We start from the raw sequence: 24,402 nt of genomic DNA on the forward strand, positions 1-24,402 counted from the left end.
ACACAATGAAAAGATTGAGTCAACTTCTCCCCTTTTTATCTGGTTTCGGGTGTGATTTTAATATTGCTCACAGCTGTTATTTGCCACAGGTGAGTTTGAACGAGCATCACATGCTTGAAGCAAAGTTGTTTACCTACAATTTTTGGAAAGGTGCCAACAATTTAAGTCTACGTTCACATTTGCGGTCTGCGCCGCAGCGTCGGGCGCCGCAGCGTCGCCGCATGCGTCATGCGCCCCTATATTTAACATGGGGGCGCATGGACATGCGTTGCACTTGCGTTTTGCGACGCATGCATCACTGCGGCGCACGCGTCCGGGCGCAGAGGACGCAGCAAGTTGCATTTTTGCTGCGTCCAAAATCAACCAAAAAAAGGACGCATGCGTCACAAAACGCAGTGTTGTGCATGCGTTTTGCTGCGTTTTTGTTTGCGTTGTGCGTTGCGTCGCCGACGCTGCGGCGCACAATGCAAATGTGAACGTAGCCTTATCTGGACCATTTTGGGGTTTGCCTTTTTTTCAGTTTTTTTTTGTGTTGTTGCAATACACACAAGAAAATTAACGTGTATATCTGCAATAATTTTCTGGGAGAAATACTTCATTTTCTGGAACAAAGGGTGCCAATACTTTCAGCCATGACTGTATATACACATATACAGAATATACAGTACACACACACACACACACACACACACACATATATATATATACAGATACAGTACACACATATATTACTAAAAGTTTTACAGGATAACAGGAGGCTGCAGAGTGAAAGTGAAAGTAGAAATAGGCTTTACACTTCAGAAGAACATGGGAGCGTCACCTGTCGTTCTCCTTCTTCTCCTGCAGACAGGTGCGTGTGTGTTTTATGTTAGTAGCATAAATAAGTAATGAAGGGAAAAATAAATCTACAGATGTCAAATACAGTGCCGAAGAGGAGGCAGCTCAGTCACTGTGGACGGAAGGGACAGGATGGGAATATACAATGATCTGAACTCTGTGTTACATGGATGTGATGCGGAGGGTGAGAGGTGTAATATGAGGAGTGCAGACAGCAGGATGTAGCCTTGTTTTTGCAGATACTATGATATGTCACCATATTCTCACTGTATGACTCCTGTGTGCAAATTGAAAGGAGACTTTGCTCCAGGCACATGCCATGGACCAGTTACTTTCTGTTTCTGATGGAAATAAAACACTCTTTTTTCCCTACCTGCAAAAATTCCCTTTAACCCCCTAACTATTCAGTGCAGTAATTTTAGCCATATCAGATCTCAAACCTAGCACAAAGGAGGAGCAACACCTGGAAACACGTGTCTGCAAAAAGAGATTCTAGTTAGGCTTTTATCCTAAATTATTTGGCAAGTCGTTAGAGGGTCAATATCAACTTCAAGGATTGCTACTCCCAGTAGGTGGCGCTAGAGTTCGGGTCTTCTTCCCTGCTGAAGAGGCAATTTGCATATCTAAGAAACTAAGCACTGCCAAGATTAGGACGAGAAATTCACAGTATCCAGCTTTGCTCTAGTTCTCTTCCTCTCTGAAGAGACAATTTGCATAATTAGCATATTTCCCAGAGAAGCATTGCGGCTTTAAGTCTCCTCATCTCGGCATGCTTAGCATGTCAGTCTCTCACGGAGAAACGATACTTCTTGGATATCTTTGCTCCAACATCGCAAATTCTAGAAAGCGATGAGTTCTGTTGGTTAATGTGGTTTTCCATAACTGCATACTCATGACCCACACTGCAAGATTATCAACGAGTGTTCCTAGCAATGCTATTTTCCAAGCAGAGTAAACCGGCTGCTGATCACACGACAAACACGGAAAAGAGTCATTCGTCAGGTGATCTAACCCTTGGCTTAAAAAAAATAAGGACATGTGCTGCTGAGAACAATGACCGCCTATCAGTAATAGATAGTTCTGTGGGCATCAAAAGCGAGGTCTGCCTGTGTAAACAGGACAAGTGCTGCTGACAACAACGACAACCAATCAATAATAGAGAGTTCTGTGCGCTGCGTAAACAGAACATGTGCTGCCGAGAACAATGACAGACTATCAGTAAAGGTACGTTACACTAAACGACTTACCAACGATCACGACCAGCGATACGACCTGGCCGTGATCGTTGGTAAGTCGTTGTGTGGTCGCTGGGGAGCTGTCACACAGACAGCTCTCTCCAGCGACCAACGATCAGGGGAACGACTTCGGCATCGTTGAAACTGTCTTCAACGATGCCGAAGTCCCCCTGCAGCACCCGGGTAACCAGGGTAAACATCGGGTTACTAAGTGCAGGGCCGCGCTTAGTAACCCAATATTTACCCTGGTTACCATTGTAAAAGTAAAAAAAAAACACTACATACTCACATTCTGATGTCTGTCACGTCCCCCGCCGGCGTCCACAGGGTTAAAACTGTTTTCGGCAAGAGCGTTGCTAATGCACGCGCTGCTGCCGAGAGCTTCCCTGCACTGACTGTGTCAGCGCCGGCAGTAACAGCGGTGACTTCACCGCTGTGCTCTGCTTTACGGCCGGCGCTGACACAGTCAGTGCAGGGAAGCTCTCGGCAGCGCGGCATTAGCAGTGCTCCTGCCGAAAGCAGTTTTAACCCTGTGGACGCCGGGGGACGTGACAGACATCAGAATGTGAGTATGTAGTGTTTTTTTTTTTAACTTTTACAATGGTAACCAGGGTAAATATCGGGTTACTAAGCGCGGCCCTGCACTTAGTAACCCGATATTTACCCTGGTTACAAGTGAACACATCGCTGGATCGGCGTCACACACGCCGATCCAGCGATGACAGCGGGTGATCAGCGACTAAATAAAGTTCTGGACTTCTAGCTCCGACCAACGATATCACAGCAGGATCCAGATCGCTGCTGCGTGTCAAACACAACGAGATCGCTATCCAGGACGCTGCAACGTCACGGATCGTTGTTGTTCTCATTGTAAAGTTGCTGAGTGTGAAGGTACCTTTATATAGATCTTTCTACCTCTGCCTGTGTAAACAGGCTATTAAATGACTGCCAAATGGCAAATATGCAGCCGATGCAGTTTTACGTTGCAGATCATGTAGTGTAAACTAGTGCTTAGGACAAGTTGTTTTTTTTATAATGCTGAACAATGCATTTAATCCTTTGAGAGTTAGGACCATACTAGTTCGGAACAGGTTTTTTTTCATTGAAGCAAACTTTTTATATAAGCCGATCTGCTGTATTCAGACTGGTCAACTCTCTTCTGTCAGTTTACACAGACTGACTAGCTAATCCAATCATTTGTCACCCAGGTACGTGCATATTTTCAGCAGCACATTTCCTGGAGACACAGGGTGACATGCTGCCAATGACAATGATTTTCATGCTATTAAAAACAGTCCGATTGCTGTCGAGCCCGACAAATTGTTCTCCGATTTCCATCCCATTTGAATATAAATTTAGTTGCAGCGACTGTTCTGCACCGACAACAGAAATGGACACAGATGAATTCAACTGTTCACACTCTTGTATGATGCAATCAACGCTACAAGGGAAGAAGAAAACAAAAGTGTCACAAAGTGACTGACCAGTGTGACACGACCCAAAGGTTGGTCAGTGACCAAACGTCACAACAAACCAGAGAACACCAGGGAAACTATAACAACGGTGGACCCGGTCAATAGGGAACGGTGGAATGGACACCTCTTGCACTCACCTGAGGATGTACCCTGATCTCACTATCGTCCCTATATGGGTTCTTTCACCCCGTCGCTGAGCAGGATACTTAATCCCTCACTTGCCCTGCTCTTATCACTAGGGAACTGGCAGGTGAGAGCACTGGTCCCACCGCTGCACTAATACAACAAAAGGAATGGAAAGACAGACACCACAAGGGACAGCGTAACAAAAAATGCAACACTTAGCTTTGTGCTGCAAAGCACCGCACAGCAGCATAAAGACACCAGATCAAAGCACCACTGCACGCAGCCAGCTCCTTCCTCCAGTTTGATCACTGTAGAATCCTCTAACACTGACAGTCAGCTAATGCACCAGGTGACCTCATGAAGGATGGTGGGAGTGGTCACCACCCACATCAGCTGACCCAGCAGCAATGCAATACACCAGCAGGCCAGTTGGGAAAAATGACATTAATCCCCGATGGCCTGAAAGGAAAAAGTTTTAATCTGAGAAGCAAGATCTGCCACAGATCCAAAAATGGATCGTGACAGAAAGGTCCTGTTTGGATCTATAACTACACCTCTTAGGGGAAGAAATCTCCAGGACCAGGAGGTATGTGAAGGATGTCTATAAAGGTTGTTGTAAGGGCATAGTAGGTATAACAGACACAAAAATAATATTTTTTAGATTAAACATCAGTCCAGAAAAATCATATAATGTAATAAGATCTGGGGGGGCCATATTAATAATTTATTTGTACCCCAATGCAAGCAAATAGCTCTCGGTGCTTTAATGGATCATCTGTTTTATGAATATGTCCAAACAGTGAATTCTGAGATAAGAGCTGGGCAGTCATCTGTTCTGGATCAATAATCTGTTGGCCAAGTGGAGAGCGGTTACAAAGTATTTCCTCTGCCCTGAAAAACCAAGTCCTATCCCGCGTTACTCACACAATCCATTGATTTTAATGCACACAGTGTAATGTTCAGTCTCCTGTGGTTACACTAAAGGCCGGGTTTTCCCACGGATTAACCACTTCTAAGTGTTAACACAATAGAATAAGATGATGCTAAAGAACATACATGACATATTACTACACGATAGTGATTGCACGGGCTCAGAAGTTGTGCACGGGTGATGATCACCGGCACCGCAGGTTAACAGTCAGGCTTCTGCTGCAATGGCAGGAATCAGCCATAACGCTAGCCCATAACTCACGAACTGCTGCAATCAATAGTGACCAAAACATCTAGATGGTTAGAAAGAGGTAGTCCTTCTGCAGTATGATTGAGAAACACGGTCTCTGTTATCCGAGACTTTACACAAAAACCGATCAATTTGGTCTAAAAATCTGTCCACAGTGAGGGATCACATTACACCTGCCTGGCTATAGAAGTCTATGGAAAGGGATGGGAAGAAGTGCAAGGATATGTTTCCTTTAAAGCGGTTAAGGGGGAAACCTGAGGCTGATATCTTTGGATGCGACCAAGGCTTTTAATTGCGTGGAATAGAAGTTTTTAGTGGAAAGTTTTGATTGGTCCAATGCAGAGTCTTTGACGAGGGTGGCGGTAGAAGGGTAATGTCCCTTCTATTCGCTCACTATAGGAATACTAGGCAGGGATGTCCCCCGATACCCTCCGATACCGCTCCTCTATCCTCTTTGAGGAGTAATTGTGAGGACCTGAAATAAGAAAGTTCATGTCTCATAAAAGCAAGAAAAATGTTGTTATGGTGATGACAATCTACTAAAGATTTATACATGAAAATCTAATTGAGCACTTTGGGGTGTATTCAGGAGTAGAGATTCATTGGGGAAAAACCTCAATTAATAATAATAGAAATGGATTGTGATTTACAATACATTACAAATGGTCTGAACTTTACATATTTAGGGATTACGATTTCACATTATTTAGCTAAATATATTTCACTGAATATTATTCCATTTTTGAAGATGTGGAGAAAGTTGCACCTGTCGCTGATCGGCAAAATTAACCTTACGAAAGTTTTTCTAACCGTCAATTCATTTTCTCTTGCAAAACAACCCTACACGGATTCCTGTAAAAATCTTTAACTCTTTCTGGACATACGACGGTCCCTTTCTTTCATGCAAGTTCAGGAGATGATCCTGTATAATTGATGGCAGATAGTGGCTGTGTTATACAGCCAGCATTTTCCCCTAACAGCAGCGAGTGGAGCTGTGCTCTGCTCGCTGCTGGTAACCCCTCAACAACTGCCGATACACCTTTTAACGGCTTATTCCTCAGCGCCAATTTTTAACTGCGCTGAGAAATAAATGCATAGCGCCCCCCCAGCAATTAGAAATTCTCTGGAGTCTCAGCTACCAGGGGTGGCTGAGACCCTGGAGAACATGATTCAGGTAGTTTTTTGCTGACCCCAGGGTTGCGACAATAACTGCGACAGCAAAAAAAAAAAAAGTCCAATTACCCACTTAATTTCTCTCTCCTCTGATATGATCTAGCTCATCAGAGAAGAGAGAAATGGGGTTCCCGAGCCTCCCTGGTACCTACGGTGTAGACCCTCCTGTATTCCCTGGTCCTGATCTCTGACCGTTGGCACTTTCTTCCAGTAAGATCTGCCGGCTGACACCCGGCAACAATAGGAATTTTGGCTAGGGTTCCGATTAGATTAGGGTTAGGGTTGTGGTTAGGCTTATGGTTGGGATTAGGGTTAGGGTTACAGATAGAATTGGGGGGGTTCCACTGTTTAGGCAGATCAGGGGGTGGCGCCCACCATTGATTCCAGCCAATTTTGCATTCAAAAAGTCAAACAGCGCTCCCTCCCATCTGAGCTCTGCCATGCGCCCAATCAGTGGCTTTCCCCCACATATGGGCTATCGGTGTACTCAGGAGAAATTGCACCACAAATTTTGTGGTCCATTTTCTCCTGATACCCTTGTGAAAAAAGTTAAATGTTCATTTTTTTCCTTCCACATTGCTTTAGTTATTGTGAAGCAACTGAAGGGTTAATAAACTTGTTGAATGTGGTTTTGCGCACCTTGAGAGGTGTAACTTTTAGGATGGTGTCACTTTTGGGTATTTTCTGCTAATTTGACCCCCAATCTCACTTCAAATGTGAGGTGGTCCCTAAAAAAATGGTCTTGTAAATTTTGTTGGAAAAAATGAGAAATCGCTGGTCAAATTTTAACCATTATAACTTCCTAACATAAAAAAAATTATGTTTCCAAAATTGTGCTGATGTAAAGTAGACATGTGGGAAATGTTATTTATTAAGTATTTTGTGTGATTTAAGGGTACAAAAATTAAATTTTCAAAATTTTTGCCAAATTTCATAAATAAACACAAGTTATATCGAAGAAATTTTACCACTAACATGAAGTACAATATGTCGCGAAAAAACAATCTCAGAATCAGTGTGATCCATTGAAGCGTTCCAGAGCTAAAACTTCATAAAGTGACAGTGGTCAGAATTGTAAAAATTTGCTTGGTCATTAACCCCTTCCCGACATTTGACGTACTATCCCGTCGAGGTGGGGTGGGCCCGTATGACCGCCGACGGGATAGTACGTCATAGCCGATCGGCCGCGCTCACGGGGGGAGCGCGGCCGATCGCGGCCGGGTGTCGGCTGCATATCGCAGCTGACATCCGGCACTATGTGCCAGGAGCGGTCACGGACCGCCCCCGGCACATTAACCCCCGGCACACCGCGATCAAACATGATCGCGATGTGCCGGCGATGCAGGGAAGCATCGCGCAGGGAGAGGGCTCCCTGCGGGCTTCCCTGAGCCCCCCGCAGCAACGCGATGTGATCGCGTTGCTGCGAGGGTCTTACCTCCCTCCCTGCCTGCTCCAGACCCGGATCCAAGATGGCCGCGGATCCGGGTCCTGCAGGGAGGGAGGTGGCTTCACAGAAGCCTGCTCAGAGCAGGCACTGTGAAGCAGCCTGTACTTCTCGCAGATCGGTGATCTGTCAGAGTGCTGTGCAAACTGGCAGATCACCGATCTGTATTGTCCCCCCCTGGGGCAAAGTAAAAAAGTAAAAAAAAAAAATTCCAAATGTGTAAAAAAAAAAAAAAAAAAATATTCCAAAATAATGAAAAAAAAAAAAAATATTATTCCCATAAATACATTTCTTTATCTAAATTAAAAAAAACAAACAATAAAAGTACACATATTTAGTATCGCCACGTCCGTAACGACCCAACCTATAAAACTGCCACACTAGTTAACCCCTTCAGTAAACACCGTAAGAAAAAAAAAAAAAAAAACGAGGCAAAAAACAACGCTTTATTACCATACCGCCGAACAAAAAGTGGAATAACACGCGATCAAAAAGACTGATATAAATATCCATGGTACCGCTGAAAACGTCATCTTGTCCCGCAAAAAACAAGCCGCCATACAGCATCATCAGCAAAAAAATAAAAAAGTTATAGTCCTGAGAATAAAGCGATACCAAAATAATTATTTTTTCTATAAAATAGTTTTTATCGTATAAAAGCGCCAAAACATAAAAAAATGATATAAATGAGATATCGCTGTAATCATACTGACCCGACGAATAAAACTGCTTTATCAATTTTACCAAACCCGGAACGGTATAAACGCCTCTCCCAAAAGAAATTCATGAATAGCAGGTTTTTGGTCATTCTGCCTCACAAAAATCGGAATAAAAAGCGATCAAAAACGGTCACGTGTCCGAAAATGTTACCAATAAAAACGTCAACTCGTCCCGCAAAAAACAAGACCTCACATGACTCTGTGGAGCAAATGTGGAAAAATTATAGGTCTCAAAATGTGGAGACGCAAAAACTTTTTTGCTATAAAAAGCGTCGCTGGTTTCACACTTCCGTTTTTGTCTGCAGCGTTTTTTGCACAAAAAAACGCATGCGTTTTTTCCCTATATTTAACATTGAAAACGCATGCGGTTTTTTTGTACGCGTTTGGTCGCGTTTTCAAACGCATGCGGTTTTTTTCTGCATGTGTTCATTTTCAGAAATACAACCTGCAGTATTTTCTTGCGTTTTTAAGCACATGCGTTTGCGTTAAAAACGCATGCATTTTTATCGAAAAAAACAGAAAACACACTGAAAAGCCACCCACCACCATCAAGGTGATAAAGGGATCCAAACCCTAACCCTAACTCTACCCCTAACCTCACCCCTAACCGTTTAATGAACATTTTCTGACAGTCATAGTGCCACGTATTTCAGTGCCACGTATTTCAGTGCCACGTATTTCAGTGCCACGTATTTCAGTGCCATGTATTTCAGTGCCACGTATCACGTATTTCAGTGCCACGTGTTTCAGTGCCACGTATTTCAGTGCCACGTATCACGTATTTCAGTGCCACATATTTTAGTACCACGTATTTCAGTTGCACGTATTTCAGTGCCACGTATTTCAGTGCCACGTATTTCAGTGCCACGTATCACGTATTTCAGTGCCACGTGTTTCAGTGCCACGTATTTAAGTGCCACGTATCACATATTTCAGTGCCACGTATTTCAGTGCCACGTATTTCAGTGCCACGTATTTCAGTGCCACGTATTTCAGTGCCACGTATTTCAGTGCCACGTATTTAAGTGCCACATATCACATATTTCAGTGCCACGTATTTCAGTGCCACGTATTTCAGTGCCACGTATTTCAGTGCCACGTATTTCAGTGCCACGTGTTTCAGTGCCACGTATTTAAGTGCCACGTATCACGTATTTCAGTGCCACGTATTTCAGTGCCACGTATTTCAGTGCCACGTATTTCAGTGCCACGTATTTCAGTCACGTTTAGGGTTAGGGTTAGGGTTAGGGTTAGGGCTAGGGTTGGAGGTAAAGTTAGGGTTGGGGCTAAAGTTAGGGTTAGGGTTTGGATTACATTTACGTTTGGATTAGGGTTGGGATTAGAATTATGGGTGTGTCAGGGCTAGGGGTGTGGTTAGGGTTACCGTTGGGATTAGGGTTAGGGGTGTGTTTGGGTTAGGGTTTCAGGTAGAATTGGGGGGTTTCCACTGTCCAGGCACATCAGGGGCTCTCCAAGCGCGACATGGCGTCCAATCTCAATTCCAGCCAATTCTGCGTTGAAAAAGTAAAACAGTGCTCCTTCCCTTCCGAGCTCTCCCGTGCGCCCAAAAAGGGGTTTACCCCAACATATGTGTTATCAGCGTACTCGGGACAAATTGAACAACAACTTCTGGGGTCCAAGTTCTCTTGTTATCCTTAGGAAAATAAAAATTTGGGGGGCTAAAAATCATTTTTGTGGGAAAAAAAAGATGTTTTATTTTCACGGCTCTGCATTATAAACTGTAGTGAAACACTTGGGGGTTCAAAGTTCTCACAACACATCTAGATAAGTTCCTTGGGAGGTCTAGTTTCCAATATGGGGTCACTTGTGGGGGGTTTGTACTGTTTGGGTACATCAGGGGCTCTGCAAATGCAACGTGACGCCTGCAGACCAATCCATTTAAGGCTGCATTCCAAATGGCGCTCCTTCCCTTCCGAGCTCTGTCATGCGCCCAAACAGTGGTTCCCCCCGACATATGGGGTATCAGCGTACTCAGGACAAATTGGACAACAACTTTTGGGGTCTAATTTATCCTGTTACCCTTGTGAAAATACAAAACTGGGGGCTAAAAAATCATTTTTGTGAAAAAAAAAAAGAATTTTTATTTTCACGGCTTTGCGCTATAAACTTTAGTGAAACACTTGGGGGTTCAAAGTTCTCAAAACACATCTAGATAAGTTCCTTGGGAGGTCTAGTTTCCAATATGGGGTCACTTGTGGGGGGTTTGTACTGTTTGGGTACATCAGGGGCTCTGCAAATGCAACGTGACGGCTGCTGACCAATCCATTTAAGTCTGCATTCCAAATGGCGCTCCTTCCCTTCCGAGCTCTGTCATGCGCCCAAACAGTGGTTCCCCCCCACATATGGGGTATCAGCGTACTCAGGACAAATTGGAAAACAAATTTTGGGGTCCAATTTATTCTGTTACCCTTGTAAAAATACAAAGCTGAGGGCTAAAAAATCATTTTTGAGAAAAAAAAAAAAATTATTTTCACGGCTCTGCGTTATAATCTGTAGTGAAACACTTGGAGGTTAAAAGCTCTCAAAACACATCTAGATAAGTTCCTTAGGGGGTCTACTTTCCAAAATGGTGTCACTTGTAGGGAGTTTCAATGTTTAGGCACATCAGGGGCTCTCCAAACGCAACATGGCGTCCCATCTCAATTCCAGTCAATTTTGCATTGAAAAGTCAAATGGCGCTCCTTCCCTTCCAAGCTCTGCCATGCGCCCAAACAATGGTTTACACCCACATATGGGGTATCAGCGTACTCAGGACAAATTGCACAACATTTTTTGGGGTCCAATTTCTTCTCTTACCCTTGGGAAAATAAAAAATTGGGGGCGAAAAGATCATTTTTGTGAAAAAATATGATTTTTTATTTTTACGGCTCTGCATTATAAACTTCTGTGAAGCACTTGGTGGGTCAAAGTGCTCACCACACATCTAGATAAGTTCCTTAGGGGGTCTACTTTCCAAAATGGTGTCACTTGTAGGGAGTTTCAATGTTTAGGCACATCAGGGGCTCTCCAAACGCAACATGGCGTCCCATCTCAATTCCAGTCAATTTTGCATTGAAAAGTCAAATGGCGCTCCTTCCCTTCCAAGCTCTGCCATGCGCCTAAACAATGGTTTACACCCACATATGGGGTATCATCGTACTCAGGACAAATTGTACAACAACTTTGGGGGTCCATTTTCTCCTGTTACCCTTGGTAAAATAAAACAAATTGGAGCTGAAATAAATTTTGTGTGAAAAAAAGTTAAATGTTCATTTTTATTTAAACATTCCAAAAATTCCTGTGAAACACCTGAAGGGTTAATAAACTTCTTGAATGTGGTTTTGAGCACCTTGAGGGGTGCAGTTTTTAGAATGGTGTCACACTTGAGTATTTTCTATCATATAGACCCCTCAAAATGACTTCAAATGAGATGTGGTCCCTAAAAAAAAATGGTGTTGTAAAAATGAGAAATTGCTGGTCAACTTTTAACCCTTATAACTCCGTCACAAAAAAAAATTTTGGTTCCAAAATTGTACTGATGTAAAGTAGACATGTGGGAAATGTTACTTATTAAGTATTTTGCGTGACATATGTCTGTGATTTAAGGGCACAAAAATTCAAAGTTGGAAAATTGCAAAATTTTCAAAATTTTCGCCAAATTTCCATTTTTTTCACAAATAAACGCAGGTAATATCAAAGAAATTTTACCTTTAACATGAAGTACAATATGTCACGAGAAAACAATGTCAGAATCGCCAAGATCCGTCAAAGCGTTCCAGAGTTATAGCCTCATAAAGGGACAGTGGTCAGAATTGTAAAAATTGGCCCGGTCATTAACGTGCAAACCACCCTTGGGGGTGAAGGGGTTAAGTACCAAATTGGCTCTGTCACTAAGGGGTTAAATCTCTTTGTCAGTCTATGAAAATGTGACTTAAAGTGCATAGACTGGGGATGCACCATTTCATACACCCATGGGCCCCTCTGCGATATGATTATAGGGTGCTTATGGGTTGGCATGGCAGCTAGTGGTCTGCTAAAGACCTGCCATGATAGTGCTACTTTGAAGGCCAGTCTATGGTGGCATTCATAGGAGACTATGATTTTTATAATATAATGCAATACTATGGTGTAACATAAGCAATGAAACAATGCAGGGTCTTAGAAAAAAAAGGTTTTTAAAAATATACAAAAAAAAATGACAAATCCAAAAATTCAAATCACCACTTTTTGTCCCCTACTAAAAATAAAGAAATACATAAATAAAGATATGTGGCATTGCTGATTTCATAAAAGTTGTTTCTATCAAAATACTACCCGATTGGTAAAGCACCATAAAGAGAAAAAAATTAAAAACTCCAGAACTGTAGTTTTTCGGTTGCTGTAAAAAATGTACACCAAGATGGTATCAATAAAAACATCAGTACACCATGTGAAAAACAAATACCGACTCAACTCAATTGATGGAATAAGGAAAACATTACAGGTTTCGGAAAATAGCGGCACAAGCAAAATGTTTCAGTTTTACTGAATTTCCTATTTTTTTGGGAACACGTAAATAAAAAAAAGACTATACTTTTTGTACTGACCTGGATAACCATATTCACAAGATCCTTTCTACAGCACTGTGAATGCCGTTCACAACTACATTCAAAACTACAACTTGTCCCACATAAAATAAGCCCTCAAACAGCTACGTGGAAAGAAAAATTAGGTCTTACCAAGGGGACAAGAGTCTCAGCATCCTCAGAGGTGTGTCTGTAGGCTGCTCCCGATAATTAACCTGTTACCCACACCCCCTTGTAAAGACCATAAAAATGAGCACCAAATAAAAATGCCCAGCTCTCTGGAACTGTATGGTGGATTTAATGAGATTAAAATAAAACATGGATTATTCACTGGCCACTCTTGATTTGGTGTCAGGTTCACTTTAATAAGTGAGGCTCTCACACAATGCTCCCGGTCTGGGGAAGGACACAGAAGGCCAGTCTCACAACCAGAATAGTATAAACCAGTTAGATCACCGACCTTTGCACTTTGCACTTTGTAAAGTGTTTAGTTAGAGACTGGAAAGATTACAGCATCATTTTTTCATGTAATGTACCGTACTTGTTTTGCTATCTGTATATATATAGTGAGCGTAAAAAGTCGTCTACATATCCCTATTAAAATGCCCAGTTTTTGTCATGTAAAAAAAACTCCTACCAAGAAGAAACATTTCAGAACTTTTTCCACCATTAATGTAGGCTTTAATCTGTACACATCCATTGAAAAATAAAGTTAAATATTTTTGAATGGAACAAGAAAAATAAAGAACTAAAATAATGTGATTGCATAAATCAGCAACACTAATATTTTGTTGAAGCTCCCTGTGAACTTGTGAGAGCTTTCAATCTTATTGGGTTGGAGTCTATCAGCATGTCACATCTAGGATTGGTGCTCCTTGCACACTCTTCCTTGTAGTAGTTTTGTATCTGCAGTTGGTATCTCCTGATTACAGCGCCCTCTTCAGGTCATCAGAGATTGTCACTTGGATTCCTATCTAGGCACGGCTGGGCTATTCCAAAACTTTGATCTTCTTTTGGAGAAATATTTTTTTTAGGCTGATTTGCAGGTTGATTAGGGTTATTGTCATCCTGAAAGGTGAAATTCACCATCACCCTCAGCTTTTTGGCAAAGGCATGAAGGTTTTGTTGAAAAGTTGACTGGTATTTGGAACCGTTCATAATTCACTCCATCTTGACTAAAGCCCCAGTTCCAGCTGCTGGAAAAAAGGCCCCAAAGTACGATACTGCCTCTACCATGTTACACTGTGGGTATTAATTTTTTTTATTTCACAGTGTTGGTTTCGTTCCAAACACACCTTTTGGAATTTTGGTCAAAAAGTTCACTCTCGGTTTCATCAGACCATAACACGTTTACCTACATCCTTCGGAAGACTTGTAGGTTTTACCAAAACATAGTTGGGCTTCAATTTTCTGTTTGTAAGAAAAATCTTCCATCTTGCCATCCTACCCCACAGGCTTGACCAATTAAGAATAAAGGAGATTGTTGTCACATGTAGTACAGCCAGTATTTGCCAGAAATTCCTACAGCTCCTTTAATTTTTCAGTTGGCCTATTGACGTCCTCCCGGATCAATTTTCTTTTTGTCTTTTCATCAATTTTTGATGGAACTCCAGTTCTAGCTAAGTCACTGTGGTGCCAAGTTTAAGCCAATTCTTGAAGAAGTCTTCACAGTCTTTGATCCATGGTATAGCTAAGGCTTGGGAAATTTTAATACCAATATGCCAATAAAATTTTCTTTTGTTTGGTCGTGAACTGTATGTCTTCTCTCCTTCTCTACAGTTGCATCTTTGAAGTTGCTTGTCCCGCAGACTCAGAAAGCCTGGTTGGGGAAAAATGTGCAGATACCATGCTCATTCACTGTGGATAAACCTCCTGTCGACCGTTCACTACTGATGATAATTTGGTATTTTCAAGGAAAACAAGTTCTAAGGGTAGATGACAAATCAGAGGATGCAACAGATCCCAGATTGTCCTATGTAGACAAAGCCAAGGATGGGAGAGCTGATTTGTATATTTCTAACACTTCCCTTTCCGATGGTGGACTGTACAAGTGTTCTGTAATATACAGCAACCAAAGAAAAGAGGCAGAAATCAGGCTGGACATTCAAGGTAAGGATTCATAGATTTAATAAAAATTCAATAATCAAGCACATTTTTGAACATGCCTTTTAAGCTAGGACAAGTCCCTAGGAAGTCCCGAGAGAGTTAGACCATCTTCAGGTTACAGATACTGGATCCTCTGACAATCAGAAGTTAGATGTATTACATGACTGTGCTGTTTACTACTGAGCAAAAGTCCCCGTTTTCTACTGTACCCCGAATGGCTGATCCTTTCCGATAACATCCATGTACAGTAACAAATAGACAAGTGTCACTGTCAGCAGGAACAAGTTTATAAGGTTTACTCGTTGACTATTAGATTATACAGCCTTTTTCAATTGATAGCTTACTCTTAGTATAGACCATTCGTGATGACTAAAAAGATGTGCAAGACCATAGTCTGACAATCGCAGGTTCAAGTCCCCTAAGGAAAAGTAAAAAAGAGTGAGTTTTCAAAAATATAAAAAAAACAACCAAACTCTGTTTTTATTCCCATTTAAAAATAAAAATAATTAAAAAATAAAATATCTCACACACAGCCTGATTGGAGAGATTTTATATGGGAGTCAAGTAATCTGATCACATTGCAGCAAAAACAGGTAACGTTCAGTAATATATTTTCTATGTTTGTTTTGTTTCAGCTCCTCCGCAGGTGACAATCACAGATAAAATGGTTGTGGTGAATGTAGAGAGTGACCTGCGCTGCTCCGTCACTGGATTCTACCCGGTGGATATCGATATTAAATGGTTCAGGGGCTCAGAGAGGCTGAGCGATGTTACGGAGGGTCCGCCCCTGAGGAACCGAGATGGACTGTACAGTGTGAACAGCACGGTGACAATTGTACCCACTGAGGAAGACAGAAAGCCAAACTTCTCATGCAGAGTCCAACATGAATCGCTGGAGAAACCTCTCCAGGAAACATTTCAACTTGTTTTTGGAGGTAGCCATGCTTAAACCCTGGAACGGATCATGGCAATAGCACTGTGTACTTACAATTGCTCATTTTGACTTTCTACCCAGTTCATTCTTCTTTTTTTAATTAGGTCTATGACATCACGTGATTAATAACTGATGAGCTGAATTCTTCTAACCTCTATGTAGAAACAGGAGATCAATTTTCCCTGCACAAGTCATAAGTCATCACTGCAAAAGTCTCTGGCAGGAGGAGGATGAGCAGCTGGGTCAGGAGATGAAGAAGGGAATGATTCATGCAAGGACAAGAGACTTCCAGTTTCAACATAGAGCAGAGAAAAGAGAAGAACTAACTAGGCAGAAAGGCGAAATGAGCAATTGTAAGTGCACAATGCTATATAATATGATGACTGCAATATATTAAGAGGATAAAAACTCTTCTTTTATTATGTCATCGGCACTAAACTAAGCTACCAAAAAACATAAATCTTTTTTAAGCAATGATCAGAATTTTATATTTACAGACTGAGCTGCATATCTGAGGAGATGCTTCACTGATTGGAAAAATATATAATGACAAATATCTGGAAATTTCATCTTCTAAATACTATTTCATACTGAACTCCTCATTGTGATTGTGCCATTTATTTATTTTACTCGCTTATATGGCGCCATTAATTCCACAGCGCTTTACAGACATCATCTCTGTCCCCATTGTGGCTCACAATCTAGATAATAGAAATCTAGTGTAATATTAAGAAATAATTGATTTGAATCTTCATTTGCAGCTGTCCCAACTATTCACATCCTTCCACACACGTTTATAAAGGATAGAGAACAGCCACTGGTCTGCCTCGTGTCCGGGTTTCACCCAGAAGCCATAATGGTGAATTGGATTTTGAATGGGACAAATATGCAGAAAACAGAAGTAAAGAGAATTAACAGCTCAGCCGTGGAAGCCGTCCTTCATTTTATGCCAACGGAGGAGACCTGGGGCATGGAGGTCTCCTGTGTGGTGGGACACGTTACCCTGCTCCGGCCGCTGGTGAAGAGCCTGACCGTACTTGGGAAAGGTGAGTACAAATCTGCCAGCACAAGTCACAGACAGATGGCAAATAGTAAAGTGAACAGATCCAATGACGGAGAATTATTATCAACCAGGAGAGAAGATGCCGAAATGATGGTAAAAGGCATAGGAGCACAGATCCTGTGTGACATCAGGGGATCTGCAGGAAAAAATCCAGCACTCTTTGGAGAACATTAGATGTAAAAGTAAAAACATCTTTATTTGTAGAAAAATCCATAAAAAAAAAAAATCATCACATGGAAAAGAGAACAAAACTGACGCTGTACACAAATGGCTCCATGGTAGCTCATGAAGGAGAACACTTTTTGTGTTCGCAACGCGTCAGTTTTTAACTGTTTTTTCTACTAATAAAGGTGTTTTTTACTTATACATCTAAGGTAATTTTTTCTAAAGAGATCTATTTTTCCTTCTCTGGTTTCAGATCTGACGCGTAATCGTTTGCTTCTAATCGCTGCCATATTACTGCCGGTGCTATTAGGAGCCGGGGCCATTATCTCTTATGTGCACAGATACAAGCAGAAACGTAAGTAATTAATACACATTGATAGATTTTATTGGATTCTTCTATGTAGATTTAATCTTTGAATAAATTAAAGTCTTGTCTAATCCTATTTTTTTAACCATTTCATGTTTTTTGCTGTATATCCTTATTGCCTCTTTCTGTACAGTATACTGATGAAGGTATGTACACACACATTTTTTATGTTCGTTGTTATTGTACCATATCAGCGGAATGGGTATTTGTAACATAAAAGATGGCAAAGAAAACAAATATCTGAAACGCGTAGATCTCTGCGAGCTCTATAGTCCATCTTAATGCGGATTTTATTTATTTTCTATGGAATATTGATTTTCCTAGTGGTGAGATGCGCGAACTGGGAGCTGAGCTGTAGTGATGAGCGAACGTTCTCGGGTAACGTGTAATCCGAGCATCTTGGGTGCTCTCGAATATGTTCGAGTCCCTGCGGCTGCATGTTTCGCGGCTGTTAGACAGACACAACTAATGCGGGACTGCCTAACACAGCTGCAGCACATGCGGGGATTGCCTGGTCATGGAGCCGCGGGGACTCAACCATATTGTTCGAGCAGCTGAAGTCACTCGGATAACACCCGTGGATGTTTGTTCATCACTACTGAGCTGAGAATGATCAATTCTTTCTCTGCACTTCCACAATACTTTGGCTCCAAATTTATATTTTCTCGATACGTCGTCATTATTCCAATTTTTAACAATTTCCATAGTAAGTGGTTATTTCTGATTCCACCTTCCAAAGTTTCTGAACATTGTCAATCCTCTGAAAACATAATTGGGCATTTCACTTGTTGTTCCAGGTCACCCGAAGCTAAGAAATATCACCCCCTCCGCAGGCGGCAGCTTCAGTCTGAATGTCGACCATTTCTATCCTGAGAAAATCTCAATCTCTTGGGAAATCTTTCAACCTCCTTCTAGTACAAACCCTCAGACCCTGCAATGTACAGATCTCATGGAGGAAAACCAGGATGGCACCTTCAATGTGATCAGCACCACGGAAAGTCTCAGAGGGAAAGTCGATGAAAAGGAGAAATATTCCCTGCGTGCTGCGGTGAGACACAAAAAGCTGAGACATCCGTCCTACAGAGAATGGACTAATGAGAACAAGGACGACACACGTAAGTGCCGTACAGGACCGGCCGGCCACATCTTTCCAGACATTGAAGAGTTTTATGATGTATAAAGCTAAAAAAAGCACTGGAAAGGCAAAGAAAATTCCCCAAAAAATACTTGATAAAGAGCAGTGCTACGAAGTCAGAAGGGGGTATTATGTAAAAATTATCATTATCATACTGTAAAAAACGTTAAATGATGTAGAGGAACACGTTGCCGAAAAAGTAGCAAAAAAAAAATTAAAATTAAAAATTCCGTAGCAGCTCAGATTGCACCATTCAGCAAAGATTTACGTTAACCTCCTCTTTCATTACTAGAATGTTTCTGATATTTGAGGTTAGGATCAGACGGCCGCTGTTTTGCCCGTTGCTTGATGCCATCTGTTCTGTTCCGTGACATTTTCTCTTTTAGAAACGGAAGCTTTAATTTTAACATCAGAAAAATTGAATAAAGCTATCGCTACAAACCATAAGAAGGGAATGGAAAACCAACCCCATATTTAGCACTTAGGGTGCTTTAACGCTGAGTATTTTTGCATTTTTGCAGGGAATCTCCAAAAACTATGAAGAGTTAAAAAAAAAAAGTTTTGACTGGAGAGTTGGAGAATTTCAGCTCCAAAATCTCAGCAAATAGGCTCAGCGTAAGCACACCCTTAGGCTATGTGCAGAAACGTTTTCTCGAGATGTTCGAAAAGACACATTTTTCAAATAAAAGCTGCGGCAGGAAATGTTCTTTCTTAAGGCAGTTTTTGGAGGAGTTTTTCATTTCCTGACATATATGAGCTCAGGTAATCAATTTTTATTTACTCAGTAGTCTGTTATGTACGGTGATACTCAGAGGCTGTAGAAGCCAACTGCTCCAAACTTTGTAACAAACAACTTTTGAAAAAATATTTTTTTTGCAAAAATACATATGTATAAGTAAAGAAAAATGCTAAGTAATGTAAGTAATGGTGTAGGGCTACCAATCAATAAGTGTTATTAAGCAAGGCAGAAGTGATAAAATGAAACTTTTAATATTATTATTTAAAATAAAAGGCCCTCAAATTGGTACGACGAAACTAACACACACAAAACAAAAAAACATATAGTACTATCAGTGGTACTATAGCACACTGATGTATACAATCAATCACTAGACATATTTAAGGTATACCATATAGAGAAAAATACACTATTAGACCAAATTGTAATCATAAAAAATCCATATTTATTAGCAAATGATTAAAACATAGTTACATATCAAGTACAAAGTACAGACTAGAGAAAGGGTAATATAATCTCAAGAGGAAATCCAGTATACTGTGCCAAGTAAAAGATATAGCCTTTATTAAAGTACACTAAACAAAGTTTAGACAAATTTAGTACAAAGCGAATCAAAGAAGTCAATAAGACAATTCAGGTCACTACTTTAACCGAAATGTGGGAAAAAAACTCCAACACCCACATGACCAGGAAACCCTATATACGAAGGGACGAAACACACGTTGGGGCGCTTTGGGGATCACCACACATAACGGACCACCCTAATGTAAGTGCTATTAGTTAATAGATGTTATTTTGATCACATGAGCACGTAGTATACAGCTAACATAGCGCAGTCTATGGGATTACATGATACAAATATACTTAGCACTACATATATAGGGTTTCCTGGTCATGTGGGTGTTGGAGTTTTTTCCCCACATTTCGGTTAAAGTAGTGACCTGAATTGTCTTATTGACTTCTTTGATTTTCTTTGTACTAAATGTGTCTAAACTTTGTTTAGTGTACTTTAATAAAGACTATATCTTTTACTTGGCACGGTATACTGGATTTCCTTTTGAGATTATATAACCTGCATCAGTTTTTTGTGCCCTTGCTACGGGGAGGGATTTTGTTGCTAGAGAAAGGGTAAACAGACAATGAGCATCACCAAATAAGTGGAACCGCAGGTCACAGGCATATAGAGTAAGCAAAAAATGCCAATAGTAGTGAGTAAAGGTTCACAAGTGTACCTATAGTAATAAGTGAGACATCACATATGGGTGGAATAATGATAAAAATAAAGCACCAGTGAATACAAAAAAAAAAGTAACAAGGAAAAAATCATAGATGGACAATAATTACCTCCGACCTTCGGTGCCACAACCTCTACACGCGTTTCAGCTAAGTGCCTTCTTCCGGTATAGACAAGATATAATCAGTATACCAGAAGTAATTAGAACATGTTAGAGTATAACTATTTCTCAATAGATATTTGGGGTCCCAATAATCTTACAGTGATAATGTAGTTATAATGTATGAAAAGGAACGGTGTCACCCAGTTTAGATGTCCAGAAAAGTTCCCATTTATTATCATTATTATTATCATTTATTTATATAGCACCATTAATTCCATGGTGCTGTACGTGAGAAAGGGGTTACATACAGGGTTATAGATATCGTTTAAAGTAAATAAGTTTACAATGACAGACTGGTACAGAGGGGAGAGGACCCTGTCCTTGCGGACTTACATTCTATGGGATAATGGGGAAGAGACAGAAGGTCAGGGGTGCTGCAGCTCTGGTGGTGCTGAGGTGGCAGCTCGGGTGGTGCTGAGGTGGCAGCTCGGGTGGTGGTGAGGCAGCAGCTTGGATGGTGGTGAGGCGGCAGCTCGAGTAGTAGTGAGGCGGCAGCTCTGGTGGTGGTGAGGCAGCAGCTCGGGTGGTGGTGAGGCGGCAGAATGGTTATTGCAGGCTATAGGCTTTCCTGAAGAGATGGGTTTTCAGGTTCAGTCTGAAGGATCCGAGGGTGGTGGATAATTGGACGTGTTGAAGTGTGCAATTCCAGAGGATGGGGGATATTCGGGAGAAATCTTGGAGGCGGTTGTGTGAGGAATGAATAAGTGTGGAGGGGAGTACGAGGTCTTGGGAGGATCGAAGAAAACGTGAGGGAAGATACCCATTAGTTGATATAGGTACTAATTGTCAGCATATGGAAGGTGGGGCCATGGGTTTCATTACACATTACCCTACCAACAAGGAGACTCAGTAGGATCCATATAGTCTGTACCCCTGATTGCTTCCGACACGTTTCATTTGGTGACTCATCAGTGGAGGTAAGGAACCAAAAGATAGTTAGGGGTCTATAGGAAATGATGGGTGCAAGCCCATCTTTAGTATAGATAAGAAGTTTCCAGTACCCTGTATCGGTAGCGGTGAGGGTTTAAGTATACTGCCATAATAGCGGTGAAGGTGTCATTTCCGGTGAACAACAACCACAAGACGGATTTCATCACCAGGTATCCAACCAACCTGACACTGTGTGTACTTACTATGCACAATCCTGCTGACAGGTCCCTTTAAGGGGACAATCAGGAATACTGCACTAGGTTTTCCCTCAGATAGATCTGCTGTGTCGGCCTCTGGAAAAGGGAGAGCGTCTCTCCTACATCCTGCAGTCTAAAAACAAGAAAAAGAAGCGCACATAGAGTAATACCTTCAGGTATCGCAATCACCTGGACCCCCACAAAACAGACTCACCTGGTCTGGTTGTGATAAGTCACAACTCCCTTGGATAAGCACGTATGGTCGCAGCAGGCTCCCGGCAAACAGTATGGATCCACATGGAAAAAGATAGAACCGGAGGATAGAAGCCGCGCAGACTACGCGTAGGCTAATAAACAGAGTGTGTGTGTAACTCTGTTACCGTTATTGTGGTCTGCGCGGCTTCTATCCTCCGGTTCTATCTTTTTCCATGTGGATCCTACATCCTGCAGTGGCTGCTTTACTGCTTCTCCTCACACTATCAGCCAGGGCTGCAGCATTATATCAACTATACTCCATCCACCAAACTATTTCCGGTCTGGCAGCTAAGTGGTGAGGATAACCCTATAGGGTGTGCGGAATACTGCACATTAAAGCAGTGCATCAATTAAAGGATTTAAAGGCATATTACATTGTAATAACATTAGTGTAATCGACAACTTTTGGACATTATATACTTATGGAAAAGTGGAGATGTCTCTTTTTATTACTTCAGCCATATTATGACAGGACCTGGAAATGTCACTCACACTTTATGAGCATAGACATGAGATTATAGGGCCGGCTGACTAATCATTTTCTATGTTTGATCTTCCTGTAGGTTTGCGGTCTCCTCCAGAACTAGGGGAAATACTCGCGCCGAGTCTGATGCTGAGCCGCCCGGCACAGCTCCAGTGCACAATCTCGCGCTTTTACCCCGATGATCTCACTATCAAATGGATTAGGAAAGTGAAGGACAACGAGGAAATAATCGAGACGTGTGATAAATACAAGATGACGCCCCACAGATCCCAGCAGCAGCGAGATAAGACATTTACCTGTACGGCAGGTCTGACGCTCACCCCATCACTGGAGGACCAAGACTCAGAGATCATCTGTAGAGTTACACATCCCGGCCTGGAGCGGCCGGCGGAGAGGAGTACGGGACAGTTACAAGTGAGGGGTAAGTCAGAAGTGAGGGTAATCCTGCCCCCGAGTAACATCCACCCCCCAATCATCCAGGGCTGATGCCTATATTCATGATATACAATGAGCTGCAGTCACCGATCTGTAAAAACTATAATTTTACATCATTGGGGGCCATTTTTGTGTAAGTTCATAGTTCATTGAGTACAATGGCAATTTAGTATATCCAAATACTGTATAAATAATGTAAAGGGCTTATATGGAGACCCTGCAATCATCCGCAGACATAATCTCTGTATTTCCTGTATTCTCTATGTCTCTCAGTAAAACCAACAAGTGACCATCCCATCCGGCTCTCCATCACTGACTCCGGAGATGTGACAGCAGATTTATCGCTGCTAAACTTTTATCCCAAAGACATAATGATCACATGGAGCTATGGCCAATCTCAGGAGAAGAAACCATCGGAGGAGAAAGCCATCAGAAACAATGATGGCACCTTCTCCATTACTACAGAGTGTAACATCCCGGGGGAGATCTTTACCCAAACAGATTGTAAAATAAAAGTGACCTGGAAACACAAAACCATGGACAAGGAAGAAAGCAGAGAGATAGGTGTGGGGCATCAAGGTGAGATGATGAATCCAAGACAAGCCTGTGATAGAAATACGGAGAAATCCATGTCTCCAGGGCTTAGAGAACTGTGGTCAGTCATTTTTCAAATTACTATGAGGTTGGACATTGACACTTTTGGAATTAAGAGAATCGTGTTGTCTAATAAATGTTACTCTATTGAATGGTCAGACGTGAGGTTGAGTCCACCACAGCAGCTCTAACCTTTGGCTCCTACAGAATAGGAACCCCATATGTCAAGCCCTTATTTCCTCATAAGGCACATGGATGGTGTTTCTTGTCAGGAGACGTAAGTGATAATTATTTTCTATTTCTATCTTTGATATCTTCTAGATTATCCATGGTGTCCAAAAATTGTGGACATGACTCCTTTGATTCTACAAATGGGAGAACAGACCACAGTCACCTGCAAAATCTCAGAGTTTTTTCCAGATAACTTGACGGTGACCTGGTACAAGAAGACGGGGAGTGCGAGTTACCAGTACAAAGTCTCTTCTACCACAGAGAGATCAGCGGATAAGTCCTACTCCTGCTCATCCTCATTATCCTTCACAGCCACATCACATCCTGAGGACCTTGAGTTTATCTGTAAAGTCTCACACCCGAGCCTAAAGGATCCGATAGAACGGAGCACAGGGAAAGCCATGACGAGAGGTGATATGTGGAGGTTTTATACCAAATGTACTCGGCTCTCTCAGGGAGCTGCACTGGATGTAGCGCCCATCACTGCACCGGATGTAGTGCCCGTCACCGCACCTGATGTAGTGCCCGTCACCACACCCAATATAGCGCCTGTCACTGCACCAGATGTAGTGCCTGTCACCGCACCGGATGTAGGGCCCGTCATCGCACCCGATGT

The 24,402-nt window shown here is 41.9% G+C and overlaps 1 protein-coding gene across 1 annotated transcript in view; it reads left to right on the forward strand.

The window, feature by feature from the left end:
- The first annotated feature begins 788 nt into the window (after positions 1-788).
- The window catches only part of LOC143786156 (uncharacterized), a 35,059-nt gene continuing 11,445 nt past the window's right edge, over positions 789-24,402 (forward strand). Inside the window, exons 1-9 of the mRNA XM_077275446.1 lie at positions 789-850; positions 14,534-14,863; positions 15,496-15,795; positions 16,556-16,840; positions 17,276-17,377; positions 18,187-18,504; positions 22,606-22,947; positions 23,235-23,540; positions 23,877-24,197. Of these exons, the coding sequence (XP_077131561.1) occupies positions 808-850; positions 14,534-14,863; positions 15,496-15,795; positions 16,556-16,840; positions 17,276-17,377; positions 18,187-18,504; positions 22,606-22,947; positions 23,235-23,540; positions 23,877-24,197 (2,347 nt within the window). The 5' untranslated portion in view covers positions 789-807. The remainder of the gene's footprint in view (positions 851-14,533; positions 14,864-15,495; positions 15,796-16,555; positions 16,841-17,275; positions 17,378-18,186; positions 18,505-22,605; positions 22,948-23,234; positions 23,541-23,876; positions 24,198-24,402) is intronic.

This window comes from Ranitomeya variabilis, chromosome 7 (assembly GCF_051348905.1).
Source record: "Ranitomeya variabilis isolate aRanVar5 chromosome 7, aRanVar5.hap1, whole genome shotgun sequence".
NCBI classification, from domain to species: Eukaryota; Metazoa; Chordata; class Amphibia; order Anura; family Dendrobatidae; genus Ranitomeya; species Ranitomeya variabilis.